General features: G+C 46.4%; 2 protein-coding genes and 1 long non-coding RNA gene across 9 annotated transcripts; all 3 read left to right on the forward strand.

The window, feature by feature from the left end:
* Positions 1–422: 422 nt before the first annotated feature.
* LOC118227216 (zinc finger protein 316-like) lies at positions 423–4,598 on the forward strand. Its single transcript, XM_035417429.1, has 4 exons — positions 423–1,246; positions 2,102–2,223; positions 3,017–3,146; positions 3,610–4,598. The coding sequence occupies exons 1-4, from the start codon at positions 940–942 to the stop codon at positions 4,314–4,316; spliced, it is 1,266 nt and encodes a 421-aa protein (XP_035273320.1). The 5' UTR covers positions 423–939; the 3' UTR covers positions 4,317–4,598.
* A 7,566-nt stretch (positions 4,599–12,164) lies between these two features.
* On the forward strand, positions 12,165–20,900 carry LOC118227912 (solute carrier family 43 member 3-like). 7 transcript variants are annotated; one of them, XR_004765376.1, is made up of 12 exons: positions 12,165–12,454; positions 13,233–13,362; positions 13,510–13,556; positions 14,168–14,244; positions 14,678–14,770; positions 16,506–16,645; positions 16,906–17,051; positions 18,063–18,206; positions 18,337–18,444; positions 18,530–18,785; positions 18,828–18,871; positions 18,986–19,268. XR_004765376.1 is itself a non-coding variant. In XM_035418971.1 (12 exons), the coding sequence occupies exons 1-12, from the start codon at positions 12,268–12,270 to the stop codon at positions 20,797–20,799; spliced, it is 1,449 nt and encodes a 482-aa protein (XP_035274862.1). In that variant the 5' UTR covers positions 12,165–12,267; the 3' UTR covers positions 20,800–20,900. The 7 variants fall into 7 exon arrangements, 4 of the variants coding, with proteins under 4 accessions (XP_035274862.1, XP_035274863.1, XP_035274864.1 ...); XR_004765377.1 differs by lacking the exon at positions 18,828–18,871 and having other exon boundaries at positions 18,986–19,075; positions 19,206–19,268; XM_035418971.1 differs by lacking the exons at positions 18,828–18,871; positions 18,986–19,268 and adding exons at positions 20,209–20,332; positions 20,635–20,900 and having other exon boundaries at positions 18,629–18,716.
* Positions 18,787–19,268, forward strand: LOC118227913. Its single transcript, XR_004765378.1, has 2 exons — positions 18,787–18,829; positions 18,988–19,268. It is a non-coding gene; the product is annotated as an uncharacterized LOC118227913 (long non-coding RNA).
* Positions 20,901–24,275: the final 3,375 nt, after the last annotated feature.

Below are 24,275 nucleotides of genomic sequence, written 5' to 3' on the forward strand. Positions count from 1 at the left end.
TGGAGAGAGAACGGTCTCTGAACTTCAGTGCAGCCCAGGCACCCTAAAGCCATTTCTTCACTTCTCCTTTACTTGCATGCTGTCCACCCTGATTATGCATTTTGTTCCCTGTATTCAGACAGAGGTTACACAGAGAGAGGATCACAGTACAGGAAGTGCCATGGTGGGGAATCGAACCCACAGCCATGCAGAGGCATTTGTAGATGCAGTTAGCTTTTCGACAGCATTATACGGTCTCCCTGCTTGTTCTTAAAAATTCATACCGTTTTCACAAAACTGTAAATATACAATTTGTATTGACGTCGTTCTTGGACTCCTTTAAATAATGACATGCTGGATAAATTCTATAAACTAATTTAAATGACACCTTTCTAATCTTACTTAGAAGCTGATAGGTCCTACTTCTGGGACAAGAGGCATACTTCCCTACAGCACACCGATTTATCACTCAAAGAAATTCCAGTACGACATTACATATGGATTAGACGCCATTCGCAAAGCTGGACTGGTGGTGCAGGTCCCGCACCTATACGGGCACCGAGAGTCCGGTACTCTATCGTTTCCCAACATTTGAACTACTCCAGCAATCGGGCTCCCGTGCCACACTTTCCACTATTCTGTAAAAACGTAACCTAAGCCTGAGAAGAGACTACGCATGAAACGGACATGCAATCTATGAGAGTAATTACGGTAAATACCAAATGCCCACCCCGACAGAATATTTCGTGAGAAACCATTGTTTCCAGACATATGTAACCTGTTCATTTTCCACCAAAACGCAGACGTATAAAACAGACACACTAGCGGCTACTGAAACAGCAAATTGTCCAAACGGTTTAGCTTTGTCATTCCTAATTCACATTGCTCACAACGTTTCCATATCAATGATATTTGAGAGGGTCGCTGTGATATTTGCATATAGCCAGTGTGCTAGCTACAATGTCTAATTCTGCGGTTTTTCAAACACAGTTAGCTTCCGTTATTGATACGATGGCAAAAACTGCCATTACACAGATTGTCAAACTAGTAGACGACTACTCTGCTATTTTACGGTGGGAAATGTACCGAAGCCAGAGTGAAAACGAAGGACTGAGGAAAAAATTAGAAGCAATGGAGAATGAGAGCCTGATGACCCGCGGAGAGAGTACAGCCGGAGCTCTAGATGATACTGCGAACGACCGCTCTGCCGGAACTCCAATTAGCGATACATCCCGTGGGCCAGGCGCGAGAAAGGTCGCAGAGTTTGGTAAGTTTTTGACCCCCCAGTAGTGCTGAGCAATTAACCATCATTTTGGTGTTTTCTGGTGATTAAATAATTAATCGATTGACTTCAGTTGGATTATTTGAATTGTCTTAATTCAGTGGATAAACTGATTTTCTCCAAACTCGGTGGTAGTTTTTTTAAGTTGTAGTTTTTAGAAGGCAGTTACTCAACACAGTTTGCGCACACATAAGTATCGTAATAACTACAATGACCATAATCCATTGTGCCTACAGACACTCAAGTGACTTGATGTGTGGAAACCAGAGACTGTAAAAAACACAGAGCCAGTACTCGCAGAACACGAGCGATAGAGCTGGATTGAAGTGGTATAGGCCTTCTGCGCGGCTGTAACCAACAAAACTTACATATTCCAGCACTTCAAACAAGCGGGGAGTTTTTACTCAGCAGAATGTTATACCCGCCTCGAAATGGGTCTAATGATTTTTCAACCTTGCTAGTTAACTTGCTAACGTATCTCGCGAGGAATACTGAAAGCAGTAGTCTGGTAACGTCGTAACGTTCACCTGCCAAAGAGAAAATGTCTTTACTTCCAGGTCCAATAGTTTATAAAAAGGGAGATAAATTATAAAGCCAGCAAATAAAAGAATGAAATATACACTCCTGCAGGTGATTTGCTGTAATATATGTAAAATCTAAAGTTTTTTCAAGCTCTTTTTTTAGAGTTAGAGTTTAACATTTCAATAAATAAAAAAATATTCAAAAATAATTTCATTCCATGGTAGGCTACATGGAAAAAAATAAATAAATAAAAAATAAAGGTTGAGTGCCCGGCGCTGCTTTAGTTCGGAATTGAACAATGTCTCCCTCCTGTGGCAGACGGTGGGAACGCCCTCTTTCCGGGTGAAGGCTTTGCGAATCAGGTTTGCGATGGGAGGGGAGATGGGGAGCGACCGTACGGAGGAGAAACTGCGGTGCACAATGCTTTCCTGAAGGATGAGGTCGGTGCAGCATCGCTTCCTACTTCAGATTTTTTACCTCGTCTGTTTTTTTTGTGTGTAAGGACCACCTGTGGGAACACACGCCGCTGTTTAGGCTCAATTTTTCGCTGTCAGAAATGGACTTGCGTCCGTAGCAACGGTAACCGGAAACAAAGTATCCCTACATCCGGTTTTGGTCGCCATCTTGTGAAAGGCCTATGGGGCAGACTGTCTCCAGGTTTAATGCCAAATTCTGCTACCCATTGTTTTATTAGCCCGGTAATTTGTTTCATTGGATGCTTTTTGGAAACAAAAATAATTCGTTAGAAACAAGAGGACAAAACGCAATGGCTTATCATGAATAGCAGTGTTTGTACCCGTTGTGCAATATGATTGCTGGATAACTGTCTGGGGGAAAAATTGATCAGAGTTGTTCAGTCGGAAGGATTAGTCTTTGGCTATAATGCGTAAATGTAACTATACATAGATATACCTGGATTAAAAGAAATTACAACAATAGATTACTTAAGTAAAAAATAAGTTAGGCTACTGGTATGTAATGTTAGTTCAATTAAGGAAATTCCCTTGATGAACTGAATGACGGCAGAATGTATTCTATGAGTTTTCATTTAATGCACTGAAGTTCAGTGTATTTCTCATTTTTCTATTGAATAGACTGAATTTAAATGGAACTGACCCCTAGCCCTGTTCGCTATGTGTTTGTCTAATGCAGCTTGTGGTGTTTCTTAGAGGAGTTATTGTAAAAATAATGAAGAAAGGCTGTTGAGTAATTATCTTTCCCTCACTCCTGCAGCCTGCAGTGTTGTCGGCCAATGAGCCGGAGTTGCTTATTATCAAGCAGGAAGGACCTGAGGAAGAATTCAGGAGCAGCGATGCAGGAGGACAGCGGGAGGCTGGCCAGGACAGGACGTGGGAAGAACAGGGTAGATTCTGATGAGACGTGAGAAAAGTAAAGTGCAGGAAAGGTTTAAAAAAACCTGCAGAGCGCTGCACACCAACTGGCCTTGTGTCTTGGGGTTCCCCCCCCCCCCCAGTACAGATCCTGGGCGTCCCCCAGATCAGATCATGAGGGTCCCCCAATCCAGATCACGGGGGTCCCCCAATCCAGATCACGGGGGTTCTCCAGTCCAAAAACATTAATGTGTTACATTTTTCCTCAATATGTTGATGTTTGTGCTCATCTACCTCTTCCATGAATGAGGAAACTTGGTTGCAGTTTGCATTTTTGCTATAATGTAATATATTGGCATCAAGTGAAATAGACAGAAAATTATTGGCCCCAATATTTCCCTATGATGCACCTTTAATAGCAATGGAGCACTGTTCTTGATTGGCTAGAAATGATGAACATGTGTAAGATGATGATGCAGTGTTTCCCCTCCCTAGGAACCTTGCAGTGCCCCACCCTCCCTGTTTCCAGGAAACAGGCTCCTGAGCAGCACTGTGAGGAGGAGTGGGTGGGGCATTACCCACCAGGAGAGGGCGCCGAGGAGCTGCCACACGCACACAGGACCGGACCCTGCGGGGACCAGATCAGCGGCTTTCAGTCCGCGAGGCGCAAGCCCGAAATACATGGGGTGCAGAACCCCAGGGTATATGGGGGCTGTGAGCAGAACGGGGGGAGTCTGGCCAGCCTGCACTCTGAGTTCAGAATGTATGACAGGGCCGGTGCACACAGTAGTGACACAGAGGCGGATGATCTGGCATTCTGTTACACTATGCACCAGCAGGGGGCACTGCAGGCATACGGACCCACAGGAGAGCAGCCCGCTCTGAACAAGGGCACAGCGGAGTCAAACCCGGAGTCGAACCCGGGCACCCCAGGGAGGACCCCGAGGGCAGAGAAACAGCTCAGTTGCATGTACTGCGGGAAGTCTTTCCCATATTTAAGCTACCTCAAAAGACACCTGCAAAATCACACGGGAGAGAGACCCCACAGGTGCACCCAGTGTGGCAGGTGTTTCATTCGCCGCAGCCACCTGGTCCGACACCAGCAGGTGCACACTGGAGTGAAGCCGTTTGACTGTGCACTCTGTGGAAGGAGATTCGCTCGTTTGAGTCACCTAGACAGACACCTGAGTACTCACGTTTGAGGTTTAAGGAAAATAATTTCAAATGTAAGCAAATATCCAAAACACAAAAATGAGATGCCTGATTCATGACGCACAGAAACTCACTGAAGAGGAAAGCAGCTGTTGAAGTCTAATTTCCTGAAATCTGTTGGGTAGTAGAGGAAGACTTTAAAGCTGTGTAGTGCCTTCTCTCTTTCTCTCTCTTCTCTTCCCTTCTTTTGTTTTTTATGGGGGGATTTGTTTTATGGGGATACAGTTGTTGGCTCTGCTATGCTTATGGCAAAAATAGATGAAACACCATAACATGTCTAAAACTTACTAAGTACTAAAAATATTGTTGAAATTTCACCTGTATGTACTGCAAAGGTGCAGTGAGGACGTTTCACCTGTGTAAGGATTTAGACAGGGTCACTGGGAGGAAAACAAGTTTGCGTATACGTGTATTGACTGGGGTGTGCTGAAATAATGGATGGCAAGATTTGTACCCCAGAGAGCAAGACTATCAGCTGCTGCCAGGCATTCATCTAATTGTTCTCTGACATTAAGACCTTCTATCCTGGCAGGTAAAGGTGCTACTCATCCTGAAATCTCGCAAATAATGTCACACCATGCATAAGCGACTTTAACCTGGAAGATATGTTTGTCCGGGTGCCGAAACTAACCTATTCCAGGGAGCCCTAACTAAGGTTACTCCCCCTGGTTAGTGAAACTATCTAAATATCCCAGACTATGACCCAATTACTATTTATATGAAAAAATACTAGGATCCGTCTGGACACTGAAATTAACATCTGTCCCGGAGCAGCTGCACTTCCGGTCAGTGAAACTATCACTATACCCAGTGAGTAACCCGTATTACGATGCTACCTCTAAACCGTCTATAAGGCCAAAACACTGACTGGTCCTCGCAGAGATGCACACCCTGTTCAGTGTAAATGCAAACCACGTACTTTAGATGCACTGAAAAGGGAAAACAGTCTGTAATGCACAATGAGAGTTGGCAATAACCAAGGATTGGTAGTTCAACGATGCTGAAAGGTAAAACATTTCATTTACAAAGCAAGACATATAAAGACTGCTAGTCTATAAGTAGAAAAAAGACAAAATCGAACAAACTGCGAAAAGGGACACAAATAGATCATGGATCCATCCACAAAATGCTGTTATGAGAGGACTGTGGTACCAGGAAAACTGTTAAACAGATTCTCCCTGAATGTTTCTTTGGACTTCCCTTAAAGGAGTAACATGGTGGTTGAACGTGACACTTCCCAGTTGTCTTTAGGCAACAACAAAACAAATGTGCATCATTTTTTTATTCTTCAGTCATTTCAATGTACTTTAAAACGTATTTTTCTAAGCCTAAATTTCCCACTATAAAAATTCACCCGAACCGTCTGGGCGATGCTACACGCTCTCTTTGGGAGACTGAATTTTCACAAGCTAGCTAGCTTAGTAGTATATCAAGTATCGATAGATAGCTAAGGTAAGGACGTTGACTTATATCCAATTATAATTTTTGCTATCTAGCTAGCCAAGTTAAGATAAAAGCACAACTATAACGTCCTCATAAAAGCAAACTAGCAAGCTAACGTTATCGATAACATTGCCTTATGAAAGCAAACCTCCTAGCTATCTAACGTTAGCTAGCTAGCTAAATGAATATAACCAGAAATAATCTAAAGGCACTCTAATTTAAGGAACCTAACGTTAGTCAAATATTTGCATTGTCTGAACAGCAGGACGGTGTGTCCTGTCAGATTTCTTTACGGGGCGTGGAAATGGGAGTGGTTACTGTATTCGTGACGCAGCAAAATGACAACTTTCTCAACCGGTTGAAAATAGGACGATGAATTTAAAACGCATATTTCTCCAAAAATACAGAACGGACATATTTAATACTTTGCTCATTGTGTTTCTTCAATGCCTCTTGTGCAAATAGCACATAAAACCGAGAAAGTGTGAAAATCACCATGGTACTCCTTTAAATGCATTCCTGAGCAAGCCTTCCACTTTACACACTTCCCTTTTCATGCCCGAATAAGGTCTGGACAAGAATCCCAACCACCAAGAGACTCCCCCCCGCCTGCTCTCCTCCATGAAGTACTCTCTCCCTCCCCTGTGGACACAGAGGAACCGTTAAGATCTAGTGAGAGTGATAAGATACTTTGTACCACGGTATGTGACCTTACACTTTTATCTGTCATTCTCTTAGATACTGTTCAATGGAGGCCCAAGGTGGTGGTCTTTCTATTATCTAAACACTTATGTAGGCAATATGTACCTGGGATAAATCTCCCTATACCAACTTGTAACAGCTCAGTGTGGCTGTCTGTATAACATACAGTATCCCCTGCATTACAAATGATATTATTCACAGTCCACCACATTTATCATATCATTCCCAGTTATTTACATGCACATACAGTACATATAATGCTTTCAACAGTCCACAGTGTGGGTAATGACCCAGCGATACCTGGGGGTGATGTTACGACATGAAAGCAGACCAGGTCCTGGTTATCTCTTTATCCACATGCCTGCGGGCCAGCGAGGTTGCGGGGTGAAAAGGTTGCGAGGCTGTCCCATGGTTATCTCCAGATTGTGGGCAATGGCCTTTTCAGCTGTTTACAGCCTTCTGATCTTTACGACTCGACCACAGTGCAGGCAGTGGGATGATCGAAGTCCACGGACAGTCAAATTTGAACCTTACACATGTATGTACTACACGTGTGACTCCAGCACCGTGAGGACGTTTCACCTGTATGTACTGCACAGGTGTGACTCGAGCACCGTGAGGACGTTTCACCTGTATGTACTGCACAGGTGTGACTCGAGCACCGTGAGGACGTTTCACCTGTATGTACTGCACAGGTGTGACTCGAGCACCGTGAGGACGTTTCACCTGTATGTACTGCACAGGTGTGACTCGAGCACCGTGAGGACGTTTCACCTGTATGTACTGCACAGGTGTGACTCGAGCACCGTGAGGACGTTTCACCTGTATGTACTGCACAGGTGTGACTCGAGCACCGTGAGGACGTTTCACCTGTATGTACTGCACAGGTGTGACTCGAGCACCGTGAGGACGTTTCACCTGTATGTACTGCACAGGTGTGACTCGAGCACCGTGAGGACGTTTCACCTGTATGTACTGCACAGGTGTGACTCGAGCATCGTGAGGACGTTTCACCTGTATGTACTGCACAGGTGGGACTATTGTGCTGTGAGTTTGTGTTTCACAATGTCAGGGCACAGCGTGAGTTATTTTTCAAAAATTTGGATTACATTATTTTGTATTTGAATGAGGCAGATTATTTCAGTATGTTTGGAACAAAAAGTTGTTTTCCTGTCTACATTTTTTGGATATACTGGTTTAACAGCAGTTCTGGAGGGCTGCAGTGTCTGAACTAAAACAAGACTCCAAACTGAACATCTGTCATTTCTACATGGCTTCCGAGCCACATGTGTCCTTTACCATGTGATACAACTCATGTGCCAACTGTGGAAGGGAGGGGACCCTGACTCCAGGAAGTCAGTGTCCATTCCAACTTTATTACAGGAATATTTTTTAATTATTATTTTGAGGTAAATCAATGATGCACAATGATCTCTGTCTTTACACACTTTTGCAGAATTTCTGCCCCTTTACCTACCTATAGAAAATGTGTTTGGGAAGTTTCTGGGCGTGGCACTATTTTCTGCATGGGGAGGGGTGGGTGTGGCTACAGAGCCTGTGGTTTGGGATCAGATTTCAGAAGAGTGTTTTTTGCTAGCCAGTTAGATACAGCCCCAATACAGTGATGCGAAGCTACAAGCTGACAAGTTCGTACCAGAAACAGAGCTACTGTAACATTGGAGTTTTCCTCCGTGGCGTTAGCTGAAGTTGGCCAAGTGGACGAAAAGCGACTCAGAGTTGGCTCGTTTCCTGTTGGACCTGTGAGTAACATTTTTTCTGGCTACATTCGGTGGGGCGCTCGGAGTGAGCGGGCGAGGTTGAAGACAGAGGAGGAGACTTCTTTGATTGTAAGCACAGGACCTCAGCCAGGCTAAAAGTAATCTTGCATAGGAGGCTTTAAATACTTGAATGCTGTATGTTTATAATGATGTCTTTGGTTGTATGTACTACCCACAGTGGTGCAATGGTTACTTTGCTTCTATTTCGGTCTTCCTCTTCTCCTCCTTTGCTAACACACCTCTGTGTCCTCATGTGTGAGCATGCTGCTGGGAGGGAGATGTACGGGCCGGAGTGAGCAGGTCTGCACACGTGCAGCGCTGCGCAACACTGCCAGCAGACCTTCTGCTCACTCCCCACAGGAGCGTTGTCATGACCACATTTTTTACATGCCAAATATGGCTTGTTTTTAATTTTTTCAAATAATTTTGCAAGGAAAAGAGAATGGCTCGCACTTCATGTCTAAAGTGGGGGAGGGGGTATGGGGTGGGGGGGGTAGGGGGTGTATATATGAAAGTATACACTACATGGCCAAAAGTAAGTAGACACCTGGCATTCAACATCTCACCCAAAATGATGGGCATTAATATGGAGTTGATCCACCCTGCTATAACAACCTCCACTCTTCAGCTGAGACTTTATACTAGATGTTGGAGCATTGCTGCAGGGATTTGCTTCCATTCAGCCAGAAGAGCATTAGTGAGGTGGGCCACTGATTGGGAGATTAGGCCTGACTCGCTGTTGGCTTTCCAATTGATCCCAAGTGTTGGATGGGGTTCAGGTCAGGGCAGGCCAGTCAAGTTCTTCCACACCGATCTTGACAAAACCAGTTCTATATGGACCTAGCTGAGTTCCCGAGGGCACTGTCATGCTGAAACAAGAAAGGGCCTTCCTCAAACGGTTCCCAGAATGTTGTCAAGTGGAACTAACAGGCCTAGCCCAAACCATGAAAAACAGCTCCAGACCAAGGGGTGTCCAGATACTTTTGGTCATATAGTGTACAACAGGGGACCCAAAGAACTATCAACACACTACACTGCCCTTCCAAGCAGCATATTTGGCCAAGAGATACGGGATGAAAAATAACTGCTACCAAAAATAACGGCTACCACAGCAACCGTCTGTTTGAAACAACCACCGATGCGGGTCCTTAAAATATGTTACATGTTACAGTTAATATATTAGGCCTTCAGTTGCCACACTAAAACCCAAATTTGCAACAACAAAAAAAAGCCAGTCAAATTTCATTTTTTCCATTTTTTTTCCTAGGCTACCACAACATGCACACGTCGTTTCGCACAGACACACCCTATCACAAGATAACTTTATCTCATAAAACAAACATTGAAAAGTAACATGCTTATCGTTAATGCAAGAGTTATAGCACGTTTTCTTCTGAACCGTTTAAGCGAAGCAGGGCGTGCGTGGCTGTCTGTGATAAGTGAGCGAACGCGAGCGCAGGCGCGCGCATAGGAATCATAGACGGTGTAATTTAATGTCCTAAAGTGCCGAAAAAGAGAAAAGAAATCGAGCGGGAACAGAGGTGAGTCTTCGGCTACGAACGTCATAAAATAATAATTACTCTACACGCCTTCGGAACTCTCTGGGTAACGCACAATACGAAATAGAGTGAAAGATGGTCACAGTGATAATATTCCTTGCAAATAAACATTCAGTCGCAATGGGGTTATGGTTACCCTGCATTGTAGCCTACATGGTAATAATTCGGCATGGTATATTTGTTCACAAGACAACATTTGTAATGTTGTAATGTTTGTAAACTACACCTGTGCATATACTCGAATTGCGCTGTTCCGTCTGAACTGGATGCAGGGAGCACACGCGAATCATATATATATATATATATATATATATAATTTTTATGTCCTTGACCTTGTATTGCATTTTAACTGGATGTTGTGTTCACTTATTTATATTGTATGACAGTTGTATTTGTCTGTTTGTATTCTTGTGTTATTGTTGTAACCATTTTTATGCTGCTTTCTTGGCCAGGTCACTCTTGAAAAAGAGATTTTAATCTCAATGAGACTTTTACCTGGTTAAATAAAGGATATATATATATATATATATATATATATATATATATATATACAGTGGTCTCTCGTTAATCGCGGGTGTTACGTTCTAAAAATAACCCGCAATAGGCGAAATCCGCGAAGTAGTCAGCTTTATTTTTTACAATTATTATAAATGTTTAAGGCTGTAAAACCCCTCACTACACACTTTATACACTTTTCTCAGACAGGCATTAACATTTTCACACTTTTCTCTCTTGTTTAAACACTCTCAAACCTTCGTAGAAAAATAAGTCCAGTATTATAGAATGAAACCAACGATCAAAACCTGTTTTCAGGCCCAAACATTTGTTTGAGAAATAAAAATATAAACGTTTTCCTATAAATAATAATGATGGATTTTAGAACTAACGAATTCAATTTTAACGATCAACCTACGAGGTTGGACACATAAGAAATTATTAATAGTGACTCACGAGTATTTCACAGTTTATTTCACAGAGTATTTCACACGCATTCTGTACTGTACAGGAGACACGGCACGGAGGAGATTGATTGACAATGGTCTACAGCCAATCAGGACCCAGAACACAATGCGCTAATCAGGACGCAGAACACAATTCGCTGTAAAAAAAGCATGCAAAATTGCACTAAAATAATCCGCGAAACTGCGAGGCCGCGAAAGGTGAACCGCGTTATAGCGAGGGACCACTGTATATATATATATATATATATATATATATATATATATATATATATATAATATATATACGTGAGATTTTCCCTTCAAATTAAATAAAGATTTGAATTATATAATTTATTTTTGGGGTTTATTTTTTTCAGATTCATTGCGGGAAATACTAGGGTATTTGAAGCATAGCACAAGACAAAATAATAACATAACCGTTATGTGTGCAGGATTAAATTGCTTTTAGACATCCTGTTAATCTCTTTTTAACCAATTGCTGGCATGCCTTTTTCTCTTCTTAGCCTGTCGCTGGGACAGCATTGGTGTCTTAAGCCAATCGCTGGTCAGTACTGGTGTCTGTGTCTGAGTTTGTACATATTGATTCTCCAGCTTGTTTCCTCACAGACAGGGGCATCATAGTGGGGGGAAAAGTGGGACTGACAACCCAGGGTGGGGGGAGGGCCCTCGAACAGCCTGGAATGATCCGTGAGAGACATGGATCAATTGAGGAAGGGGACCCACAGAGACTGCTTATGTATAGGGCCCAGAATTTTGTGCTACACCCCTGCTCACAGACCTCATGATCCGAAGATGTGGAAACTATTCAAGACAATTTCTCCTGCCGTTCTATCATCTCTTAATATGAACATTTTTCGACTACAGCTGCATTGGAAAGATAAGGGATTGTGTAGCTTTAAATTTTAGGATGGTTCTGTGTTTGATTAAGTTAAATTGAAAATTAACTTTGTGAGGCAGTATATATGCTTTAAAATGTGTTGCTGAATCCTCTCTGTTCTGTTTACTCTTTTTTCAGCACAAGAAGCAAGGCGGGAAGGAGAGAGAGAGGGCAGAGGGGGAGGAAGGTGTAGGGAGGGGGAGGGAAGCAAAGAGGTACTTCGGCATTTAGAGGCAGTATTCCAACATTCCAGGATTCCAGCATTCCAGTATTCCAGCATTCCAGGATTCCAGCATTCATGCTAATTTTGCAGATGTCCCCTGCCTCACTCACACCTGAGCACAGTTTAGCTACACCTGTCACTATTAAAATCAGAGACTCAGGTATAATAAACCACAGCGACAGACACAAGAAAAACACAAGAGACTGCTGGACAGAGAGACAGATAGATATCGGACAGAGAGACAGACACACGGGTGGACAGAGAGACAGACAGAAGAAGACAGAGAGACAGACAGACGGGTGGACAGAGAGAGACAGACAGACACACAGAGAGACAGACAGAGGGAAACAGAGACAGACAGACAGGTGAACAGACAGACAGATAGAGATCAGAGAGGATGCTGGGACAGCGGGGCGGGTCGGGAGGTCGTGACTGGGTGACGCTGGTGTCGGGGCTGGTGGAGTGCCTGTGTTTCGCTGGGGTGGTGTTCGGCTGGGCCTCCCTGGTGTTCATCCTGAAAGCGGAGGGCTACTTCAGCGACTTCTGCCTCAACACCACTGGAGCCAACAGCAGCGTTCTCACAGGTGAGTGTGTTACAGCTGTGTTCAGCACAGTGAGTGTGTTACAGCTGTGTTCAGCACAGAGAGTGTGTTACAGCTGTGTTCAGCACAGTGAGCGTGTTACAGCTGTGTTCAGCACAGAGAGTGTGTTACAGCTGTGTTCAGCATAGAGAGTGTGTTACAGCTGTGTTCAGCACAGTGAGCGTGTTACAGCTGTGTTCAGCACAGAGAGTGTGTTACAGCTGTGTTCAGCACAGTGAGCGTGTTACAGCTGTGTTCAGCACAGAGAGTGTGTTACAGCTGTGTTCAGTGCAGCGAGTGTGTTGTACAGTTCTGTTCATAGAGTAAGGTGAGTTTTTCCTCTCTCTCTCTGTATAACACTCACATCTCTGTCTCTCTCAAATTCAAATGTGCTTTATTTGCATGACAAGTAAACTTGCATTGTAAAAGCAATGGGACATGCAAAATGACAAACAGACCCCTACAACCAGAGGAGGGGAAGAAGGAAAAAAAACAAGAGTAACAATCCCCCATACACATATGCAGGTATAGATACACACACACACACATACACACACACACATGCAGACACACCCAGGTTAAAACATATTTAGTTAGTGATATTACAATTTATGAACCTATAAGTATTAATAATGAACACAGATGATCTCTCTCTCTCTCCCTCACTTTTTCTCCCTCTCTCTCCCTCTCCCTCTCTCTCCCCCTCCCCCCTCTCTCTCTCTCTCTCACTCTCCCTGTCCCTCCCCCTCTCTCTCTCTCTCTCTCTCTCTCTGTCTTTCAGATTGCAGTGGTCAGGATGAGCAGTTCTCCCTGGTCTTCACCGTTGCCTCCTTCTTGAACAACTTCATGACGCTGGCCAATGGCTTCTTATTTGACCGCTTCGGCACCATGGCAGCCAGATTCTTGGCCATGTGAGCTCACGGAAGGGGGAGGGGCAGAGTGAGAGCAGGGGTCCTGATTGGCTGTCATATGAAACAGGAGAGCAGGGCCCTGAAGCCACAGATTGTGCAGTAGACCATAAACAAATGCTGATTAATAAGCACTGTGTTCTTTCACAGATCTCTCCATACCACTGGCACACTGATGGTTGCTTTTTCTACTGCAGGTAAATCCACTTCATATACACTACATGTCCAAAAGTATGAGGACACCTGACATCCAACATCTGATCCAAAATTATGGGCATAAATATGGAGTAGGTCCACCCTGTGCTGCTATGACAAATTACACTCTCCTGGGAAGGCTTTACACTAGATGTTGGAGCATTGCTGCCAGAATTCGGTTCCATTCAGCCAGAAGAGCATTAGTGAGGTCTGGCACTGACTGGGCGATTAGGCCTGGCTCGCTGTTGGCTTTCCAACTGATCCCAAAGGTGTTTGATGGGGTTGAGGTCAGGGCTCTGTGCAGGGCAGTCCGTCCACACCGATCTTGACAAAACCATTTCTATATGGACCTCACTGAGTTCCCGAGGGCACTGTCATGCTGAAAGGGCCTTCCCCAAACTGTTCCCAGAATGTTGTCAAGTGGAACTAACAGGCCTAGCCCAAACCATGAAAAACACCTCCAGACCAAGGGGTGTCCTGACACTTTTGTTCATTTTGCTCTGCCCTCCCTCACAGTTAAATGGCCTTCACCTGCCCAGAAGTTACAACCTGAATTGTAACTTCTCTCTCTTTCTCTCTCTCTCTTCCCTCCATATGCCCCCCCCCCCCCCAGTGATATCCACTTTGCTCTTCCCTGCTCTGTCCTTCATCACCATTGGAGGGATGTTACTGCTCATCACAAACATACAGGTAGGTTTCCTACTGGGAACCAGCCGCTCCCCTGCTGGGACTCCCAATTCCTGCCTCCCCACCCTTCAGGTTTAAGTGAGGGGGTATAGCAGGTTTAAGTGAGGGGGTGCAGCAGGTATAGGTGAGGGGGTATATCAGGTATAGGTGGGGGGGTATAGCAGGTTTAAGTGAGGGGGTGCAGCAGGTATAGGTGAGGGGGTATTTCAGGTTTAAGTGAGGGGGTGCAGCAGGTATAGGTGAGGGGGTACAGCAGGTTTAAGTGAGGGGGTGTAGCAGGTATAGGTGAGGGGGTATAGCAGATTTAAGTGAGGGGGTGTAGCAGGTATAGGTGAGAGGGCATAGCAGGTTTAAGTGAGGGGGTGCAGCAGGTATAGGTGAGGGGGTATATCAGGTGTAGGTGTTTTTCTGACCCCCCCCCCCCCCAATCCTTCAGGTGGGGAACCTGTTTGGCTCTCATCGCTCAACTGTCATCACCCTGTACAATGGAGCCTTTGACTCTTCCTCTGCGGTCTTCCTCATTATCAAGGTGAGACTTCCTGAGTGTGTGTGTATGCTTGTGTGTGTCTGTGTGTGTGTGTGTCTCTGTGTGTGTGTGTGTGTGTGTATGAGTAGGATTTTTGGTTTCACAAAGGAAGTTCACAATTTCACCTGATTTGTTACCGGGGCAACAGAGTCTTAATCCCAAGCCTGTGAAACTGCAGGTTTATGCTTAAATTAGCTGATGACATCACACACACACACACACACACACACACAGAAATGAACGCGAGGTTCGTGTTGATGAACTAGCCATCATTGTAAGAAGAGCATTTAGAAGGGAATGTGTTTTTAGAGACCGACAAGATCCTTTTAGGCACTTGCACAATTGTCTTCATGAGCACTACTGATTTAGTTTAGTAAATAACAAGGGAATTATTTATCTCCAGAAATTAATAGTTGTGCAACTCAGAGCAAAGTGAGCTCTAACAGTGATACAAGCACTGGATAGAGCTCCACTTCCTCACACTGGTACATATTTACATGCTGTTTTCCATGCTGAAAATAGAGGCCTAATAATGAACTTTATTTGTTCATTTGTTTCGTACATACAATGCAAGCCACAATGCTTCAGGGCAAGAATAAAAGCAAAATAAAACCGACAAGCTGGATACAAGATTACGCAATAAATACAGCGGTACACAAGGAATTAAAATGAGGCAGAGAAAATGAATTTAAGCAAATAAAATGAGAAACAGGCACTGAAGCCAAATAAATGAAAATATAAGTGGCCTAAAGCAAAAGTAAACAATCAGGAAAGTGTGTTCAAAAAAAAGATCAGTGTATTCATCAGGGGTAATATTTATGTAATCACGAATAAATAAATGTTTTCAGTGTTTCTAAATGTCCTGTGAGGTTAACTAATTTGTACATTGCCTAGTTGAACGTGTAGAATATCAGTTAAAAGGATATGTTTGCAATATATTTTTATATTTATCTTTGACCTGCTGCCAGCTCTTTTTGTAGCTGCTGTCACATATGCCAAAAATTAATATAATTTAATGTAATCTAGTGAATGAATGTCTACTGACGTAGGTACAGACCTGTTTGAATTATCTGCCAGGCTTCTGCTCTCATTTTGGCCCCTCTGGCTGTTTGAGTCGCTAGTTAGGATAGAAGCAAAACGAGCAGAGGTGCCGAAGCTGCAGACCTCATGCAATAAGGACGAGAAAGGGGTCCGGAGAGCGCTTTCCCTGTGCTCACTGCGAGCCCGACCGCCGGCCTGTCACGTCTCTCCCTCTCTCTCCTCCCAGCTCTTCCTGTCTCTCTACACTGATCTGTCAAATAAAGCTGAAAAAGCCCCCCAAAAAATAAAATAAATAATGACGAGACAGGAGGAATGAGAAACGGGCGCCCTCTGGCGGTCACTAGACAGAGCAGTCACCGTGACAGTCCATATCATTATTCTGTACTGTGTGTTTACGTTTATATGGGGTCATGTTGCTGTCTGTTTGTGGACATAAATAAAAGTATGAAGTGTGCGTGTGCATTTGTGAGTGAGAGTGTATATGAGAGTGTGTGTGTGAGTGTTTGTGTGTGTGTGCATTTGTGTGTGAGAGTGTATATGAGAGTGTGTGTGTTTGTGTGTGCGTGTGTGCAGTTGTGTGTGAGAGTGTGAGTGTCTGTGCATGTGTGTACTGCTTGGGACATCCATGGACCGCTGCAGCAATGGAGAAGGAAATGGAGGCAAATGGAACATCTCTCCATCTCTCCCCTCCCTTCAGGTGCTGTATGAAAGAGGGATTTCTCTGCGCTCCTGCTTCCTCTTCATGTCGGCCTGCAGCGTCATCCACCTCCTCCGAACTTTCCTTCTCCTGCCCAAGACTCACATCCCCTATCCACTGCCTGAAGACTACACTTATGGGTACAAACTACAACTCCCACACTGCCCTGGGGCCACACACATTCATTGAGCATATCACTACCCACTGCCTGAGGACTACACTTGTGGGGACAGACTACAACTCCCACACTAAATTGTGGCATACACATTCCTTTAGCCTACCAACTGCCAGAGGGCTAGACGTACAGAGGGGCAGAACTGCAACTCCCAGGCTGCCCTGGGGCTGACAGATCTTTGCTCACAGGGCTTTGCTGATTTGCTCATCTGCTGCACATGAACAGGCTGAGCTGCGGCACATCCGGGAGCCACAGCGTGGAGGGGGCTGGGCGGGCGGGAGGAGCAGACAGCAAGCGGAGCGAGCCCCAGAGCGACAGTGTGCCCTTCCAGCCTGAAGACAAACCACCGTCCCAGACCTCAGAGGAGAGAGGTGTGCCCCCCAGTCCTGCCCCCTACCTCCACCAGACCTGCCCCCTACCTCCACCAGTCCTGCCCCCTACCTCCACCAGACCTGCCCCCTACCTCCACCAGTCCTGCCCCCTACCTCCACCAGTCCTGCCCCCTACCTCCACCAGTCCTGCCCCCTACCTCCACCAGACCTGCCCCTTAGCTCCACCAGTCCTGCCCCCTACCTCCACCAGTCCTGCCCCCTACCTCCACCAGACCTGCCCCTTAGCTCCACCAGACCAGCCCCCTACCTCCACCAGACCTGCCCCTTAGCTCCACCAGACCAGCCCCCTACCTCCACCAGTCCTGCCCCCTACCTCCACCAGACCTGCCCCTTAGCTCCACCAGACCAGCCCCCTACCTCCACCAGACCTGCCCCTTAGCTCCACCAGACCAGCCCCTTAGCTCCACCAGACCAGCCCCCTACTTCCACCAGTCCTACCCCTACCTCCACCAGTCCTACCCCCTACCTGCCCCCTACCTCCACCAGACCTGCCCCCTACCTGCTTTATAGAGAGGTGCCCCCCCCAGTCCTGCCCCCCACCTGCTTTATAGAGAGGTGTCCCCCCCAGTCCTGCCCCCCACCTGCCCCCTAACTCCACCAGACCTGCCCTCCACCTTCCCCCTACCTGCTTTACTAGACTGCCTGCACAGTAACCGGATGCTCAACTCTGTGCTCCAACGACTAAAGCTCGGTCTGCTGCTGGCTCGTTATGAGCACTGCTGAAGGGCTGTGGTTTATCATACAACACCCGTAGCTGCCATAGCAACACAGGCAGTACTGAAGGTCCGCACAGCAGAACAGGGCCCCTACTGGATGGGGCAGCTGGTGGACCTGTTAGAAACGCCGGTTTGTCTACAGGAATCTGCAGGAGTGTTTTCAGATTTGACCTGCGCCTGAAAGAGTTGAAGTATTTGGCGTGTGACTGGAGCCCACCTGGAAGGGGAGAGGGTGTTTATAACATCTCTCTCTCTTCCTCTCCCTGCTCTGCAGAGCCCAGTTTCAGCAGCTGTGTGCTGTCCTGGTTCTTCCTCTTCCACCTGGTCTGGCTCTCCCTCATGCAGCTCAGACACTACCTGTTCATTGGGACTCTGAACCCCATGCTGACCCGCCTGGCGGACGGGGACCCCTCCCTAGGTACAGACACCCCCACATTCACATTCACTCCCTCAGCACAGATTTAAAAACAATCACACCCCTCATTACCTGTGTGTAATACTCTATTAACCGTCCTTCAGTCACTCCTTCCTGTTTAACTCTCTTGCAGTGAGCAGGTACACCAATGCCTTTGCCTTTGCACAGCTGTGTGGGGTTCTCTGTGCACCGTGGAATGGACTCATCCTGGACAGAAGCAAAGGGAAGCAGCGAGCTCCAGGTGAGAACAGGTGTTCCCCTTCGCAGCACTGTTTAATAATGTGCTGGATTTTTCACTGAGCAGAATATTTCTCTCTATCCCCCAGGAGAGACAGAGAAGGAGGCTGACCTGCGCTCCTCTGCTCTCTCCCTCTTTATCACCTCCCTCCTGTGCCTCCTCTTCTCCATCTGCGCCTCCATTTCAGTGCTCCCTCTGCAGTACCTCACCTTCGCCCTGCAGGTCATCAGTCGCTCCTTCCTGTACGGAGGCAATGCAGCCTTCATCAGCATTGTGTGAGTAATAACAATAATAATAGAGAGGTTCAGCTCCAAATCACGCCCTGTACCCCTGTACCCTGAGAGGTTCAGCTCCAAATCACACCCTGTATCCCTGTACCCTGAGAGAGGTTCAGCTCCAAATCACGCCCTGTACCCCTGTACCCTGAGAGGTTCAGCTCCAAATCACACCCTGTATCCCTGTACCCTGAGAGAGGTTCAGCTCCAAATCACGCCCTGTACCCTGAGAGAGGTTCAGCTCCAAATCACACCCTGTACCCTGAGAGAGGTTCAGCTCCAAATCACACCCTGTACCCCTGTACCCTGAGAGAGGTTCAGCTCCAAATCACGCCCTGTACCCCTGTACCCTGAGAGAGGTTCAGCTCCAAATCACACCCTGTACCCCTGTACCCTGAGAGGTTATACTCCAAATCACACGCTGTACCCCTGTACCCTGAGAGAGGTTCAGCTCCAAATCACACCCTGTATCCCTGTACCCTGAGAGAGGTTCAGCTCCAAATCACGCCCTGTACCCCTGTACCCTGAGAGAGGTTCAGCTCCAAATCACACCCTGTATCCCTGTACCCTGAGAGAGGTTCAGCTCCAAATCACACCCTGTACCCCTGTACCCTGAGAGAGGTTCAGCTCCAAATCACGCCCTGTACCCCTGTACCCTGAGAGAGGTTCAGCTCCAAATCACACCCTGTATCCCTGTACCCTGAGAGAGGTTCAGCTCCAAATCACACCCTGTACCCCTGTACCCTGAGAGGTTATACTCCAAATCACACGCTGTACCCCTGTACCCTGAGAGAGGTAATACTCCAAATCACATGCTGTACCCCTGTTCCCTGAGAGAGGTTCAGCTCCAAATCACATGCTGTACCCCTGTACCCTGAGAGAGGTTCAGCTCCAAATCACACCCTGTACCCCTGTACCCTGAGAGAGGTTCAGCTCCAAATCACACCCTGTACCCCTGTACCCTGAGAGAGGTTCAGCTCCAAATCACACCCTGTACCCCTGTACCCTGAGAGAGGTTATACTCCAAATCACACACTGTACCCCTGTACCCTGAATCACACCGTTTGCTGAGTGAGGTGCTCCGCTCCTGTACTCTGAGTGAGGTGCTGCTCCTGTACCCTGAATGAGGTGCTACTCCTGTACTCTGAGTGAGGTGCTACTCCTGTACCCTGAGTGAGGTGCTGCTCCTGTACCCTGAGTGAGGTGCTGCTCCTGTACCCTGAGAGAGGTGCTGCTCCTGTACCCTGAGTGAGGTGCTCCGCTCCTGTACCCTGAGTGAGGTGCTCCGCTCCTGTACCCTGAGTGAGGTGCTGTTCCTGTACCCTGAGTGAGGTGCTGCTCCTGTACCCTGAGTGAGGTGCTACTCCTGTACCCTGAGAGAGGTGCTACTCCTGTACCCTGAGTGAGGTGCTACTCCTGTACCCTGAGAGAGGTGCGCACCGTGTGCCATTTCTCACTTTTGGGGGTCACACTCTCTCTCCCTTTCCCACAGGTTCCCTGCTCACCACTTTGGGAAGCTGTACGGTCTGGTCATGACCCTGTCAGCTGTGGTGTCCCTGCTCCAGTACCCCTGTTTCGCCCTGGTCAAGGGGCTCTTCCAGGGGGATCCCCTTTATGTGAGCTTCCAGAGACTCTGTGCTTCACAATCAAAACACACTAAGTGTTCAATCCATGTTAGATCTGAATGGTGAACAGCTTATTTGAAGTGAATGCTGATTACACAAATGATATATACAGTATATATATATGATCACTGCTAGATTGGTATCTCCTATCTCCTTTAGATATAGAATCATTGCTAGATTAGCATTTCCTATAGAATCATTGCTAGATTAGCATTTCCAGTGTCTGCCAGCATATAGGCTGTTCTGTGCCTCTGGCTCAGGCAGCTGCTGTATTTTGGTGTCTCTCTCTCCAGGTGAACATCGGCCTGACTCTTCTCACCCTGCTGACCTTTGCTCATTCCCTGTACATGCACCTGCACTGCCGAGCTCGAGCCGCACAGAGAAGGGCTGTGCGGGGCAGCAGCGCCGGCCGTCCTGCGGACGAGCTCAAACTAAAGGGGCCGGAGGACTCAGACTAGGCCATCGGGGGGAGGGAGGCTCAGACTAGGCCATCGGGGGGAGGGAGGCTCAGACTAGGCCATCCGGGGGAGGGAGGCTCAGACTAGGCCATCGGGGGGAGGGAGGCTCAGACTAGCCCATCAGGGGGAGGGAGGCTCAGACTAGCCCATCAGGGGGAGGGAGGCTCAGACTAGGCCATCGGGGGCAGGGAGGCTCAGACTAGGCCATCGGGGGCAGGGAGGCTCAGACTAGGCCATCGGGGGGAGGGAGGCTCAGACTAGCCCATCAGGGGGAGGGAGGCTCAGACTAGGCCATCGGGGGCAGGGAGGCTCAGACTAGGCCATCGGGGGCAGGGAGGCTCAGACTAGCCCATCGGGGGCAGGGAGGCTCAGACTAGGCCATCGGGGGCAGGGAGGCTCAGACTAGGCCATCGGGGGCAGGGAGGCTCAGACTAGCCCATCGGGGGCAGGGAGGCTCAGACTAGGCCATCGGGGGGAGGGAGGCTCAGACTAGCCCATCAGGGGGAGGGAGGCTCAGACTAGGCCATCGGGGAGGGAGGCTTAATGGAGGCTGTGCAGCAGACCAGAGTCACCCAAACCTGGGGACACGGTGAGGATGAATTACCCCAGTACAGTTTAGTCACCAGTATATTAATCACTGTGCATACCTGACAGTACTGGCAGTGTATGATATCCTTGCACGTACGGGGGATGCTTTTATCTTGCATTTCTCTCGTTTTAAGGGAACAACACTCACGTTGAGAGGTTCTTAAGAATTCTTCAGGACAAGAACAAGCTTAAGTTTACATTTTTAAGAGTAAACAAGATAATAATCACAAGTATTAAACTTGAGTTTTTAAAAGTTAGAAGCTGTGAGCTCTGTGAGGTGGTACTTCCTGGAGCTGTGAATTTAGAGAGGCGTTTGGGTGGTGGCCAGTGGGAACACCACTATTCTACACGGCTAAGATACAACCAAGAATGTCCACAACACTTCACAGGTACCAGAGTCATACAAAGCCCATTCTCACTGCTGTATGCCAATCAGAAGCCTTCTTCCTCTTTAAAAACCCATGTCACTTCCTGGTTCATTCTTTTACTCTCTGTTTTGCTGTTGGCCTGCTGTGATTGTCTTGTATAGCATTATTGTACTGCAGTTGTCTCAAGCTGCCAACTTTGTGTGTTTGTGTGGTATGTGGAACTGGACTAGGTAAGGGGCCCTACACATTTTGCTACATGTAGGTATTTAATTGTCTAAAAACCTTAGGTTAGGAGTGGATGCCACCTCCTGTATGTTTAGTTTTGGGTAGTTAGGGTAGTTAATCAAAAGTAGGGTTTTTTGTTTGAACTTTACTTTTATTAGATAGTTAGGCAGTTTACACCTATTGAGTTAGCTTGGTTTGAGTTTACTCTGTTCTTTCTTTTGGCATCGCTCATCCGGTTCCTTTGAATGAGAGTGTGAATGCAACCAGCAGTGCATCTTTGTAAATAGTGTAAATACCCATTGTAAATTCTACCTTCTTGTAAACATTCACTTGTACTTTGTCACTAAACTTATTTCACGTACCAATTGTTGTGTATTGTTTTCTGTCCTCCCATCGGTTCATCCACCCCAGATTACATCAAAATAATCATTTTATGTTAAATACCCCTTCTCATATTCCCCTTGACTATTGGGGTCGTAACACATACCAACTTGGAGCAACAACAATAGAATGTCCATTATTTACAAAGATATTTTCTGGAGGAATTATTGTTGCCCATTTCGCCGTTACTTACACACTGAAAGTGCTGTGTATATAGGAAATGTCACTGTTTTAATATACACGCTCAGGTGCAAGATGAGCCCACCTATAAGGTTCTCTGACCAGTACTGGCCAAGCAGTCCAATGGGACCTACCATGCACAACGTCGCGACATGGAGAACATAACCTCTTCCCAGGACAAAGCCAGCCAATTATCGTGATGACTGAGAAGGCTTTTAGCCAATGAAATTACATTTCTAACGACATTTACGCCGGGCACCCACCGCACGCGTCGCGTAAAGCCGGGCACCCACCGCACGCGTATCGGCCGCGAGCGCACTACGCGCGTATTACGCGCGTAACTGAAGCGTAGTTGAAGTACTGTTATTACAACGGCAGCGGGCGACGTCGTCTCCACCAGATGCGAACGCGTCGCGTACCGGCTGCGAAGCTCGCGCGACACAAGCGAACTGAAGCGTAGTTTTTCGCTTCAGTTCTATTTTTTCGGCTTGTCGCGCGTCACGATGGCCTGTTTATACACAGAAATATGCTCTAAAATGCTAGGTATACATGCTCTGATTTATATTTCATCCTTATATTACTGGGGGTGTGTCCCTAGTTACCTCCCAGATATTTTATAAGCACCAAAAAAAAATACAAGCCTTTTCGTTTTGTAAAAATAAATAAATAAATAACTGGAACCTGGGGAAAAGGCAAACTTAGTTTCGCTGTCTTATTTTGCGGAGGGGGTGGGGTAAATTTGAAAATACACCACAGAAAGACGTAGGCTATTGAGTGACGTAGAAGGGAATGCACCGAGCAGCGGTTTGTTAGCTCGAGTATTGGAAGATAGTTTTTAACCAACCATTGCTCAGCCTATTTGACTTCTCCGATGTCTTCGTTCGCCGTGCTTTCAAAAAGGGCTTGTTAATAAAAATCAGATAATCCACAGAGCTTTAAAAAAAATCAGATTTAGTGGTCTTGCCGATGAAAATGCACCTATTTTATAAATTAAGTTGTAAGCAAGCCTTTATTGCACTTGTACTTCAAAGCTTCCGGTGTTCATGGCGTTGTGGTGTTCATATCCCTTCAAGATTAAAACTGTTACTGACTTTTTCATGATTAGCTGATTTTACTAAATCTGATCCTATAAATGTTTTGACGTGAATGGCAAGACAACACGGGAATTCCCAATGGTTGATTACGGATTATTTATTATTATTATGATCATTACATATTCTTCATGAAATTGGCACGCTTGTTAACCAAGCAAATAAATTAATACAGTTTGAGATTGATTGTTATGCAGGCTACGTTGCGATTTAAGTTTATGGTACTTCTTGAAAGCGTTTACTTTCTCACGTAGGCTATTTACGAGTTAACGAAATATTACCAAATTAACAAACTGAAAAAGGTCTCTCACCAAAGTATTCACTTAACCCATAATCAACAGTCGTGAACAAACGTGAAATACACGATGTAAAAGCCCACTGCAGACTGCGAGAGCTACTAGGAATATATAGCTTTTACGCAAGCCTTTGCGCGACACAAACGGAACCAGTGGAGACACCCTACGCGTCGCGCCGTGCTGCTTCGCCCTGCTGTTTACGCGACGCATACGCGACGCGTGCGGTGGGTGCCCGGCTTAGGCCGTTGGCTCGCATAAAAGACTGCGCTTTGTCTCTACTGTGTAAACAAACCATAACTTTTTCAATATGTACCCTGAAAACTTTACATAGTGGCAAAAAAGTTCTT

Source organism: Anguilla anguilla, chromosome 5 (assembly GCF_013347855.1).
Source record: "Anguilla anguilla isolate fAngAng1 chromosome 5, fAngAng1.pri, whole genome shotgun sequence".
NCBI lineage: Eukaryota > Metazoa > Chordata > Actinopteri > Anguilliformes > Anguillidae > Anguilla > Anguilla anguilla.